At 38.2% G+C, this 14022-nt stretch overlaps 1 protein-coding gene across 2 annotated transcripts in view; it reads right to left on the reverse strand.

Annotated features, from left to right (window-relative positions):
- Window positions 1-1305: 1305 nt before the first annotated feature.
- Window positions 1306-14022, reverse strand: part of EEA1 (early endosome antigen 1) — a 73760-nt gene continuing 61043 nt past the window's right edge. For both annotated transcript variants that reach the window (XM_017804424.1, XM_017804422.1), the window contains 6 exons: window positions 13639-13770; window positions 11641-11826; window positions 11095-11333; window positions 9521-9641; window positions 9098-9196; window positions 1306-8105 (listed from right to left, as the gene is read on the reverse strand). In XM_017804424.1, the coding sequence (XP_017659913.1) occupies window positions 7983-8105; window positions 9098-9196; window positions 9521-9641; window positions 11095-11333; window positions 11641-11826; window positions 13639-13770 (900 nt within the window). In that variant the 3' untranslated portion in view covers window positions 1306-7982. The remainder of the gene's footprint in view (window positions 8106-9097; window positions 9197-9520; window positions 9642-11094; window positions 11334-11640; window positions 11827-13638; window positions 13771-14022) is intronic.

The following is a 14022-nucleotide window of genomic DNA, read 5'->3' on the forward strand; positions in this document are numbered from 1 at the left end:
TAGTTATGCATCTCTACCTACTAAACTATAATATCACACAATGTTTTTCGCATATACGTGTACATATGTATATATATGTATACACTTACCTGGTTCAATCTCTCCAAATGCAGCCTAGGCTGCTGTAATACACACATTCCTGCTCTTCCCCTGTGCCTATGATGGGCAAGCTTCCTGGGAAAGGAACAGACACTCAGGCTCCGTGCCAAGTGGCGAATGTGTAAAGCAGGAGAGCAGAACAGAGTGCAGACAGCAGATCTGCACAGGGACACCACACAAGCTGCAAACATTTAGCCACAACTTGGCTGACATGGCCGTGCTCCATGTCCCCAGTCTCAAGCTCAGCTGCACACTGCATCACACCTAGTGCTCACCAGAGGCTCACAGTATCTTGAAACCAATGCTGACACCTGACAGACTAAGCTCTGTGCTTTGAGTGCTGGCAGAAGGAAGTGAGTATTTCACTCTGTATATTTTTTACCAAAACAACCTTAAGCCACATCTGCTCACTTTACAAAACAAGTAGTGCCAGAGGTTCTGTAATTCCAGGAGGCCAGCATGTCTCCAAGGAGGACAGTAGTCACACACAGGCTGTCTTCATGGAGACGCAGGCTCAACAGGTTCCTCTGTGGTCTCAAGAGAAAGATATCTCAGGAAACAGTCGAGGCAGAAATTGACTTCCCAACTCAAATTGCCTTTCAGAGACCTCTTCTCTCCATCTTTGTCCACTTTAACACAGACCCCCAAGCAAGATCTGCTTCAATAGCCAAACACAGTTTTTTATTAACGCTCCCACAATTCAATAGTGTCTCTCATAGGACTGATCTCCCACATTAATCATCTGGTTTCTCTCTGCAACACAGTTCCACCCCAAAGGAGCTTTCCATCTCACAAGTAAGACTTTCGTTAGTCTAAAAAATAAAACAAGTGCTAGTTTTGAGTCTTCCAGTTATGCCAGTTGTCCAACTGAATGTGATGTCTGAACACAGTCACTGGCAGAAGGACTCCAATCAAATGTGGGATACCCAGAAACCTTGTACAGCTACTGGGAATGGAAAGCCTACTCTGAATTTAACCTGTGAAAAAAACAGATTTGAAAAACAGTCATTATGATCCTGTCCTCGGGAACGTGAAAGCTTTTGTTGCAGCTCCCCCTAAGTCCAAGAAACTGGAGTGTTTAACTTGTTCTTAGATGCGTAGCTTCGCAACAGTTCATTTGTAAAAACTGTATATCCCCCATTTCAAAGCAGCTTTGCTGCCTGAAATGGGGCAAGGTAGTTTTGAATGACATAACTGGTCTATTAGAAAGGTCTAATTTTTTTTATTGTTATTAATAATTCCTTCAACAGGTTAGAAAACAAATTGACATTTCAGTAACATTTCATTATCATTTATACAGAACCAGTTGATGCATGGTGTCATCTTCTCATCCAAATCCACAGCAACCTTCCAAATCACAGAGTTTAAGAATTACAGTGCACAGTGGACTAAATTCTTTCACAATGTAAGGCACAACTACATGATCACAAGTAGTAAACACAAACACTGAACATAGAACTTAAGAGACTCAAACTTCAATTAAAAAAAATCAAAACCAAAACACACTCATGCAAAAAAAAAAAATCTATCTATGCCTATCAAGATGATATGATCCAGTTTAAAAGAAGTACAGTACTCTGTAAGTAAAACCGCAACGTAAGTCTATTATTATACATTATTTCTAAATACCGGATAAAAACTTATAATTTTTTCCATTTATATTTTATACAATTATACAGAAATTAAGCTGTATGAACAATATTCACATCTGCAATAATAAACTGATCATTAAAATTCAGAAAAGGCAAATGAGACCATGTACTTTGTGGCACGCATCCATTACAGAATACCATTCATCAAGTTCATATCTCGAGTACTGAAGAAAAAGACAACCAAATTAATGGTACATTTGGTGTCTGAGGCTATCTATATCCAAATGACAAAGCTGCATACAAAATTGATTTTACCCAGCAGACTGCAATTATGAAAGCCTGTGGTTATGATTTATTTTCTGTTCAGCAGCTAGAGTTTGCAAGGTTGAAACTACAGAAGTTAAAAGAATATAACAGAGTGTATAATAACTTGAAAATGTTGGATACTTTCAAACACGCATTTAAAAAAAAGACAACTTTCTTTTCCTTTTTGGTGGTAAACTTTTGCAATTTTGGCATTCACTATAACTTTATTCACTATAACTGTAACAGTGAGAAAACCTTATTAAACTTACCTAATGTTTGAATTTCACACTGAGAGGTAGCTTAAATGAAATCTTATGTAATGGCATCAAATGGGGAGGTTTTATGATTTTTTTTGTGACTTTTTTTCTTTTCTTAGAAAAGTGACAATTCCTATACAAGCAGCATTTTGGACATATTACTATAAAAAGTTCTGGTATTTGCTAACCCAAGGAGACGTTCTTTCAAACATCCCTTTTGTGCCAGGAATGAAGCTTCAGCGTGACACAATGGAGGACTTTGCCATAAAGCCAACAGCAGTAGCCTGGACCTGCCAGCACCAGCATGTTGACATATAACAATGAACACTTTTCCCCAGCCCTCTTTACCCAAAAAAGATAAGAAATACAGATGAATTTAGGTTTAGTGTTTAGTTTAGGCCATAGGGGGAGGGAAAATTGGAAAACACCAGGCTTCTGCTTTCATAGTAACATGAATCCAAAGGGTTAGCAGGGCTCCAGTAATGTTCAAATGCACAGATACTTCTCGATCTGCTGCACAGTGAGTGCATAGTATGTGGAGAGCTACAGGCAATAGGTAGAGTTTATTACATTACCCAGTACCTGTAGTCTTCCTTATTGTGAACTTAAATGGTATCTAATATTCTCTCTAAACATGCAAAAGTCTTTATTCAGTGCCCCTTAAAAACTGAAACAGAAAAATACCCCCAAAACTGAGTTCCTGTGGTGAGACTTTATTATCCAGTTATAGCTGGTTTTGAAAAGTACATCATTTAGTGCTTTTGAAGAGGCTGTGGTTGGACAATAATTTTAAACTTATCCTAGAAGGGATGCTGAGGCCAAGACTTCAGAAGCTAAGAACTGGACAACTGGCAAGATCCTTGAAAATACAAAAAATTCATTTTTTCTCATTTTATAATCTTAAAATTAAGTTCTACAAAGACAACATGTATGTGACTAACATGGCTTTTGCTGTTACATGTGCTCTCAGATGATGATTGCATTTTTGGTAAAAGGAATTGTGAGTACAATTCTCCTTACATAGCAAGGGACCAAACGTATACAGTGAAAAATCCAGCTAATAATAAACCTCCTGTCCAATGACTACAGCTAATAGATGCAATGCAAATTATGTCATTCCACTTACTGTAGATCCTATTAGTTAGACAGCAAAAAGTGCACAGTGCAAATGACAGTGCTGTTTCCTACTCCTGCGAGAATATGACAGCAGGAAGGGCGGTACTTGGAGGAGTAATTTATCAGTTTCAACATACTCAAACCATGATAGCATTCTTCTTGGCATAGTTTATATTCTGTTGAACTTCAGCTCCAGCATTTTTCTGTCCATCACTGAGCACTGACCATAAATTTTTAAAGTTTTGCAACAAGCATTTGTTCCAAATTTGTGGTTAACTGATACTTAACAATCCAGAAAAGCACACGAGTTTCCAGATCCCTTCTTTAGGAATGTTATTTCTCTTACACCTAGCATGAGAGGCTCAATTGTTCTTGCTCATGTAATACAAACACAGAAAGGTTACTTCATGTTTCTGCTCCCAAATCCCTTCTTGCTTCACTAAGAAAGCTTTTCCAGTGAGGATTCACAAATAATCCTCAAGGTCCCAAAGCCAACAAAAGTAGTTATTCATTGTTCTTGTGTACCTAGCGCTCCACACTCCATGGCAACTTGGTTACTTGACACCTTCCAAAAACAGAGGAAAAAACCTACACAGTACCCTAGAGCCTTGGACTCTTGTGCCAGAGAGTGAAGCCAGCTGAAAAATGAGATCCCTGTAAACCTCTTGCCTCTGTTGGAAGCTCCAGCAGAAAATTCCTTTTGTCTCTTCATCTGCAGACAGCAACTTTTCCTATTGTGGCTCACTAATTTTATCCTCTTTATTCAACCTTTGCAGAAGGGGGAAGATTACTGTAGGGAATATGGGGGGAGAAGAAATAAATAACACAGAAATAAATACAGCCATCTAAGATCAAAAGCCTGCCACTGACCTCTGCAATCCTACCTGCCTCTAGAGGGGTTGCAAGACAGAAGTATGATGTATTGCTGACACGAGGACAGAGTGGAACAGTGGGATTTGACATTTTGGAGGAAAACATGCAAGGGACTGGGGGTCTTTGACTGGGAAGACTGGTGATGTCTCAAGGAAGTTAAAGAACCTCTCAAGGAAGTTAAAGAACCTCCCTTAACAAGACCGTCCTTACTGTACTTTTATGATAGCTTCCATAGCTTGTCTCTGCCCACATAGCAGCTAGTCTGTCCTATTCTGCTCTCCCTGAAATTCTGAATGTGGATGGAGTGTCCTGAAGAGGAGATAGTTTCAAGAACAAAGCCCACACTTCACTGTCCCATTCCTGATGCCATGGTAATAACTAGTAACCAAAAGCAGCTTGAGGAACCCACACATCTACTGGTTTGAGTGCTGATTTTACCATTACTTTCACCTCTTCCTCTATAATGGCCATTCCTCAGTGAATCAGAGCAATCTGTCTCTTACTAGAGGTTGTGAAAACACAACACCGTGCTTCCTCCAGTTCCAAGACTCTAGTCTCTTCTGCCATTTTATTAGTTTTTCCCTCTGTTCCTGTGTCTGTGGTCTGAAAAGTCAGTACACTAAACCATTTTGTCTGGAATCCTTTGACTTAGCATTGTAAAAGTCACCAGGTTTTTTACTACGTTTTCCAATTACTTAGATTTTAAAGCAGTGAAACAGAAATCCTACATTTCTACTGAAACATGCCCATCATAACAATCAGAGTCTGTAGGCAGATTTGTAAATACAAAGCTTTTCACTTTCCAGTTTCCCTTATTATGGGACATTTTACTGAGCTTGAGCACAACTTCCAACCTGGCAGTGAAGCCAATCATTACAGAGTCTAGTATACCAAACACTCATCGACAAATACAGACCAGCACTAAACATTTTAAGCACAAAAGGAGCATAAGATTCGACAACAGAGTCATAAATTTACTACAGTGAAAAGCTATAGAAATCCTGACCTATTGCTGCAGACTCAATGCTCAGGCAGAAAAGTTTACACCCCGACACTATTCCTCCAGATTTTAACAACATCTCTTTCTAAAAATGCGTGTTTGAAAAGCACTTCCATCCCCTTGAAAAGCTGGTCATATAAACCAGGCAGCTAAAAGTAACTTTCAAAAATTGAGCTGGTTTTGTCCCTGAATGTGAAGAGCTCCAGACCAAGGTGTGATTTGCAGTAAATCAACTGCAGTGTTGCAGCAGTCTGTTGAGTGAGGTGCCTCTCCTCATTACACAGTGGGATCCCAAAAGGCTAAAGAACAACCCTACTAGATCTTCTACCACTGCAGAAGTCTCTCCTGAGCTTTCACACATTCCCATTCAAAAGCAAAATGCCTAAACAAAAGTCTTTCAACCATTTTCTTAGCTCCCTCTAAAAGATTTCCCTCTTTCTCTGCAGCTGTGGGAACTTTCTCCCTTCCCTCTCAAAATCCCTCCTATTCCATATGGTTGTCCTTCACCCTGAGGGCAGCATGAGACCCTGTGTGTTACACAATAGGGCAGAATGCATCTAGGCTGGAGCACGATTGTCACATCTTTAATTTTCCCACATTTCTAAAGTCCTGTGTCAGACAAAAAAGACTCCATAGCAAATTTTTCGGTTGCTCTCAATAAATAAATAAAAAACCCAAAACTTCCCAGAGGCAAAGATTCTGTTTATATTTTCTATTCAAAAGATTCTTATGCCAAACAGTTACACTGATGAGGAGAAACAGGGAGTCCAGAGGCTCTGTTCACATGGAACTGTTGCAGCATTATTTTTTTTTTTTTGAGCAAGCAATTCTCAAGTGCAAACCAAAAAAGCATGTCAGTATTTCACATAATGCACAGTTGTATCCCAAACCCTTTTACAGTGAGGAAAACCAGTTACATCATTCAGTTGGCTTTTGGGTAATAAGGATTTAATTTTAAGAAAACTCCTTGAAGCTGCAAATGTAGAACGAGACAGTTAAGAAGGGATATGAAACATATAGACCACTACTTCTGGAATAGAGGGATTAAGAAGTTTCTTCACTTGACAGTAAATCAGGACAAGATATTTTTCATAAAGGAGACTCTTCTTCATTCACATATAGAGCTGTCAATAGATAAAAGGAAACAAATCTTCCTGATGATGGCTAATCTTCCATCACTGTGACAGAATTTCATTCTCTACCTTGGGCAAGAAGTAGAGGAATTCAGAACACAACCCTTTTCTCTCAACAGCTGGCAAAATTTGGTATTAGGGTATTTAAGACAAAGAGTCCCTAAATACTGGAAGGTATAACCCCTGCTTGGAAGAAATAACCTTAAGGATTTTGAAATACCAGATACAAAGGGAAGAAAAGTTAGAAACAGGTAGGCAAAAACAAAGAGGTGCAAACAAAATCACAACAAAACAGAAGTTTGGAGCCTACATGAACCGTACAAGAAACCTCTGTTGCAAGTACAGAAAATACAAATAAGTATCTATAGACATGTATATTGGCCTTTTAGAGATGTTTGGCCTATAACGAAGCCAGTAGCAGGAGACTCTCACCATCATTCCAAGCAGACTAAATCACATAACTAACATCACACTTCAGAGCCCCCAGTAATGGGTGTCAGATGGAGTAATGGAAAAGTGAAATTTGTTAAGAGTAGCAGGAGTTCAGCTTCTTCCACCAAAAGCTGAGGGAAGGGACAGAATAAAAGGTCAGATGACCTGCAGTAGTCTCAAAAAAGACTTTTTCTTAGTGGGATACCTGGCTTGGAAGGTCTGGATGTCCCTTAGAACTGCAGGGATCTCTCAGTGCTTTCAGGGTACGGGCAGGAGCAGAGATGTGCTACAGGCTACTACCAGTATTGTTTGTTTGCTTTTTAAAACTGTGGTTTCTGGAATATTAAAATTCATCAACCAAATATGTAAAAGTGAAATCAATCAATGGGATGAAATATTGTAATGTATCATGTAATATTGCTACAATGCCAGAGAAACTTTGCCTCATCATTTGTTCACACATACTCTCTCTCAGCAAGACAGACACACTCACACACCAACCACATAATACAGTATATGTAAAGATGTTCCAGTACACAAGTGTGGTATTTGGATGAGGACTTGGGTGCTGATACTACAAGTGGGCAAATAAAACTGAGTTAAAGTTGAATCCAGCCATTATGCTCACTCTGGAGTTCAAACTTTAGAGAGAAAAATGCAAGAATCAGAGAGACAGAAAGAAAACAAAATCACAAGAGGTTATAAAGAACATCAGATATGCAATCAAATGCAACAATTAGTTATGCTTTCACAGCAACATCTGATACATAAAATCCTCACAAGTTTTTGCATCTTCCTTTTTCTTTGAAGGAAACAAGAATAAACTTCAATATCACAATAAACGCTGTTTCTCTTGAACAAAAAAATAAAAGATAAAAAAATACATTGTTACTCCTCTGTTTAAACTTTATTTACAAATAACTGGGTATTTCTAATCTAGACATAAAAGCTCTTTCCATGATAAATGGGAATAAGCTATGGATGATCTGAGCCCATATCTCACAAAAAATACAATAGTTTTGCTTGGTATCAATAAACATTTTAAAATATACTAAATCTTGCCAAGTGTTACAATCGTTGTTCAAACTGAATAGTAGTCTGAGTGCTGAACGAAGTGCATCAACAGAAATAGTAAATTTTAGTGTAACATTTCTTTGTCACTCACAATCGCCAGTTATCCTTGCAAGTCATTAAAGCAAGTATCACACACTCGGACAGGCTTCTTAGAAGAAGGAGTTAAGGCATTCTTTGCTGAGCACTCGGCACAAAAGATATTTCCACACTGTCTACAGTGATGCTGTGAAAGAGAAGAAACATACATGTTGAACATCAATGACAGGGCACTGATCATGACAAGTCAACTCTCATGTTTCAAAAATTAGTATGAACTTTCAAATAGTAGTTACATAGCACACAGAAGGGCATATAAGTAAATCCTTTCTAAAGGGTATAGGAGTAAAATATTCAGATGTGCTTCACTGAGTCAAGAGAATACATCAGCTTCAGAAATTAAGTGGTTGAGGTTCATCCTCCTCTTGAATTTGTCCTCTTCATCATAAAATATGTTCTTCTTACACATATAACTAACTACTGGCTTTCACATTGAGAAGTATCGTTGAATCAAAGGATGCAGCAGTCTTTGTTCAAAGACTACCCAAAGAACATCATCAAATTAACACAGGCCAGGGAAGTCACCTAAGACTAAGTCAGGAAGCTCTGCAAAATGAACCTCACAAATACCCGTTGCCTACTTCATTGCCAAGTCACTTGTTGGAGGGATGGTAATCTCTGGAAGAAGGGCAGACCCGGCCAACTGAGGCATGCTAACATCTTAGCTGACCATAACTGTTTTTTACGAAGAGGGTCTGACTGCAGACCTAAACCACATTCAGTTGTTTCTTCTGTTTCATGTCAAGTTAGCGTTAATATAGTCACAAAGCACCAGATGATGGTGATATCTCTATTTTCACACATACCTAATTTCAAAAAATTTACACTCCTTTTATACCCATAAATCTAGATCAGACTGGTTATAAATATGTTTTCTGTAAATACCCTTACAACAGTGTAATTTTGCTTGCTTGCTCAGGGGATTGATATATTTTAACACTGTTTATAAACTGGTGCTGTCAAAATGGAAAAAGAATCATGAATAAAGTAAGCTCCACGGCCTTTATTTTTAATACATTAAGGCACTGCAAACAATAACTGTATTCTGAAGTTTGCATCCCATCTAAGAGTTTGAAAACAACAGAAAATCCCCGCAGACACAAAGTAAAACACACCTACCCTTCTCACTGTCACCGAAAAGCCTTTTCCACAGGCCATACAATTCTGTACCTCATTGTCTTCTGCCCACTTCCTGTTGAGAGCTTGGGTGTGTTTGATCTAAACAGAAGATGTAAAAAAGCAGCATTTTTCTTTTAATGCACGTCTAATTCCCACTAATACCCTCTATTTCCACAGCATGCACTACCCACTGCAGTATAAAAGCACCAATTCTGTCATGATACTCAGAGCTTATATTTGTTCAGAAAGAAAACCTTCCAAGTTTAAGAACCCACAAACAGCAGGATGGCCCTCATACACTACAAATGTAACATCTTAATTCACTCTAGAAAGGTAACTCACCACCAATCTGACACAAATTTGAAATTCTGATAAATTCCCAAACAGAATCAACAGGTTTAATAGCTACAAATCAAATTATACCTGTAATGATTGGTTTTCTCGGCCAAGTTCCTGCATTGCAGCAGTTGTGTTGTCCAGCTTTTTCTTCATTTCTACAAGTTTGGCTTGAAGTTTTTCAATTTCTCCCTCACTTTTTATACACCTGCAGAAAAACAATTAGTCAGTACAAAGCATTTAAGGCTATGTACACTGCCTCCTTTGGGCAGGTTGTCATGTCTGAGAATTTACTCCCATAAAATCCAGCCAAAAAAACCCTCGCTGTGAAAAGTTCTTGGATGCCTTGACTAGAAAAATGTTCTGTTGTAACAATCAGTTTAAGATTATCCGACATTGCTCCTAAGTATCTGCAGCTTATTAATATCTAGAGTTATTCCCAAAACTAAAAAGGGACAATGCTGAATGCAGTCCATCAACAGCAAGTCCCGATAAATACTCCCACGGAACAGGATACTCTCACAAACCACCTGCTGCAGATCAGGTCAAACAACAAAGCAGAAAAGAAACCACCCTCTTTTAGTAAGACCACCTCCCATCAGCTGAAATTCAGTTAACCGCTGAAAGCCAAATTTCAAAGGGTGTTTTTCTGCCAAGCTGTAAATGGCTATGGGATGAGTTCAGCACAGTACAGCGAGGGATTGCCAAAGAAAGAGGATCTCACTTGAATTGATCCCATCCTTTCCCAAGGTCTCTGCTCAAAAAACAAATCAGCAAGCTTGACAGTACCAATAAAAGTTTTCCACCCTGACCTCACCAAACATGTCAGGAAATAAGGATGAAAAAAGTCTTCTGTCTCACAGGCATTCCTTCTACCCTGGTAATCATTGCATTCAGGTAACACCCACAACCTTTCATGCCTCCTGCTTCCTGAAGATTTAAATATATTGCAGAGACAATAGCAGAACTGGAGAAAATAAGACTGTAGATTTTTAGGAGGAAGAAAATGCCTTCTTTGCGAACTTTAGCCTACGTAATCCAATCACACGTTCAGTCTTCTAACACTGACTACTGGGCACACCTAGAAGGTCCTATGCAAATTCTGTTACTGAAGGTATTAAGGGGTCTCCTCCAGGCTTCTGGATGACTAGTGCATCTATTCTAATTGAATCAAGGCATGGGAGCCTCAGAGTAATGGAGATGGATACTTAATTCAGGTAAGAGAAGTTCTCTCTGTCATGCCTCGCAAGGTTCACACAACAGGTCAGATGAGAAACCACAACATACATAACTGAAAACCAAGAAGAGCCCAATGGATTTAGAAGGCTCTTACGGATAGGCATAAATCTTTGAGCACAAGCACAGAGCTGTGGCTTTGGTGATAAGTAAGATCCCAATAACCTGCCTTATTTTCTACAGAATGATCACCCTTTGACAGGGTGCCCACAAAGAGCATAGTTTGTTGCCAACACCCCTTGCTGTGCTTTGGCAGCAACAGAAGGTTGCACTCTGGAAACTGCACCCACAGCGCAGGCAATAAGAACAAACACGGGTTTAAATAAAGCATGCATAGAGAATCCTGAATCAAGTGAAACAAGTTTTCAGTGTAAGGCTATCCATTTCTCAAACTATGATGCCACATTGTCATAATCACAGCTTACCTCTCCAGTAATGCTCTTCTCTCATCCTGATTATTCTGCACTGTTGCTTCCAAGACAGCGATGTCCCCACGTAAATCGTCCGTCTGTTTCTCCAGCTCGCTCACTCGCCTCTGACTGCTTTGCCACTCTTTCTTCATGGTAGCCAGGTTTTCATTCAGGGCTGTGACCTGCATGGTGAGCTTGGTCTCCTTTTCCTCATGTTTCCGTTTTTCTGCTTCTTTGTCTTTTTTCTCTGTGTGCTACAAAAACAGCAGAAAACTGAAAAACAAGCTTCCAGGCATTCTTTCCCTATTCCCTACATTTAACTGAGGCAAAAAATCTTATTGTAATAGAATCACTATTTTTATTCAACAAACTCTACTGACAAGCCTGTCATCTCACTGAATTTTCCTACACCATTATAAATGCCTTAAAGATTTTTGATCTTGTCATTTAAAAATTAATGTAATGTGAAACTAAAGTCAACCCATTGCTTCATTTCTGTCCCTGGAAGAATCCAAAGGCATGTTCACAAAACAACAGTCTTATATTCTCTAACATACTAACCAGTTTGGCTTCAATTTCAGCACATTCTTTCTTCAGTTCCTCTTCTCTCTTTTTCAGCTCATCTTTGACAGTTTGTTGGGTTTTTCTCTCCTGTTCCAGACTTGAATTCATACTATCTATTTTGCCCTGCAGTTCTAATTTCTGTTGAATCAATAGCTGGTTTGCATCCTTGAGATTTGTCACCTCCTGTTAGGATACAGAGTTTAACGCTAAAGTAGCAACACAGAAAGTATAAATGGATTTAAATTTAAAACTACTGCAAATCTTTCCTAGGAGAGGACAGTAATAATTTTTAGTTTTATCACCGGAAGAAAGGACGATTTTATATAACAAGGTATCAGTTATTTTCATGATCAAAGATTTTAAACTTGTATCTATATTAGGATCAACATTCTTTTTTTTTAAAATAATTTTAATGCAAGTTTCTACCAAAGCAGAGAGGAAGATCTGCTGAATTGTTTTCTGCAGTTCTTTGAAAAAATGCATTCATTATCATTTTCTAGGGACTGTTCTGAAATTTACTTCACATTGTTCTCTGGTTGCAATAATGAGGTCAAAAACATCATAAAGACAATGTAAAACCAAATGCTGATGGAAGAAAGTTGTTTCTGTTAATCCTAAATATATAAAAAATTACTCTATGTTTCAAGCAAGCAGGATGACATGCTTGGTTTTTAATAATGGTTTTACTTGTTCCTCTGTAACTGAACACAAAAAATCCTGAAATGGAATAGTTAGTTAAATTTATAGAAATTATTTTCCTTAAAATTACACAGCCAAGCATGAAGTACAGTTTTCCATAAATCAAAATTCACAACACAAATTAAAACCAAACCAAAGCCAGAGAAGAGAACATATCCCCAGAACAAGGGGATGCCCTACAGATACAGATACATATACATCCTTTCCTTGGTAGGAGATGGGAAACAGAACATAAGTCTTTAGGAGACAATATTACTGTTTCAGTCTGATTGCTTGTAGAGAGATTAAGAAATCACTATTAAGCTGTCATTGGTGTGCACACATTTTATATACATCTTTATAAAATTTCTTGTTTAGAATAGAGATTTTAGGAATGACAAGAACTAGAATGCCTTTCCCCAAGCACAGATCACTTAAGAGAAACAAAGTACAAACTATCTAAAAATAAGAGACCATTTTCTAAACAGTGGAGAACAAAAGAACATCTGAAACTCACAAGTTGTTACGTTATTTTCTTTTTATTAATGCATAGGGAATATACCTGCATTTATACTTGTGCAGCAGTTTAAGCTCTGTGTACCTAACAGATGCAAATATAACCACTAAGACTATATTATGAAAAATACAAACTACAGCCTTTTAGGAGTGTTCATTTCTATAGAGACTAAAAAATGGATATGTAGACTGTGGCAAGAAACAATTCATGTTACTGAAGACTAAAAATTATTTAATTAAAGCCACTCAACTTTTACCCTTTACAGAGCTCATTTGATTGTTGTGATTTTGGAAGTTTGTCTTTTGTGAGGCTCCTGACATTGTTTCTTCCCCAACTTTGACTTTTTAAGACATTTTAAGAAACCACAGCACATTAGGGGAGTTTCAACTCTACCACACATCCTTGAGAAGTACCAGATGTGCCTAGAATATCTGGAAAACTTCACAGTCGTGACTCTTTGGGACATCTTTTTTTCATTTCAGAATAGTAAAGCAAGGGTATGCAGAGTGGATTTACAGTGAAACTGAAGAAAAGCCAGGACATAAAACCCATCCTGAAGCTAAGACAAGTTATGTGCTCCATCTGGCCCGTTGCGCACCACTGCTCAAGGATTATCACTAATCAAAACGTCATTGCTGAGGAACCTCAATGAAATCTCTGCTTTGGTTCCCTTACCTGTAATACCGATATTTACAGCAACCACCTTTGCAAAGCCATTCCAGATAACATCTACTGAGTAGGTACATATTTCTCATCAGATAACCAAACACATGAAGAAGACTCAGTTTGTCTCAATGTACCTTCTGAAATTCTTGCTTGCAGGCTCTAAGCTCTTCACCCAGTTTGGCAATTTCTTTTTCAAGTCTACTCCTTATTTCCTGGAGCTCTGTTGTTTTACATTTTTCATTAGCCAAGTCTTTTTCTTTCAAAGTCTTGAACAGAAATAAAAAATAGTAGAAAAGTTACTTCTTCCAAGTTCACAAAATAAAAAAGAAACAACCAATCAAAAACCATCCAAGGCCCAAAACCTACTTGGTGGCTTTGTTATTATAAGGAAATGACTGCCACATATCTATACACAGTTTTTAGTGCAATTAGCAGCATATTTGCAGTTTTAGATTTAGAACTAATAATATTTTCCCACCTGTCTGACCACTTAGAACAAATTAGCAGCCTATTTTGAA

Source organism: Lepidothrix coronata, unplaced genomic scaffold, assembly GCF_001604755.1.
Source record: "Lepidothrix coronata isolate B3197 unplaced genomic scaffold, Lepidothrix_coronata-1.0 Scaffold9, whole genome shotgun sequence".
Lineage (NCBI taxonomy): Eukaryota > Metazoa > Chordata > Aves > Passeriformes > Pipridae > Lepidothrix > Lepidothrix coronata.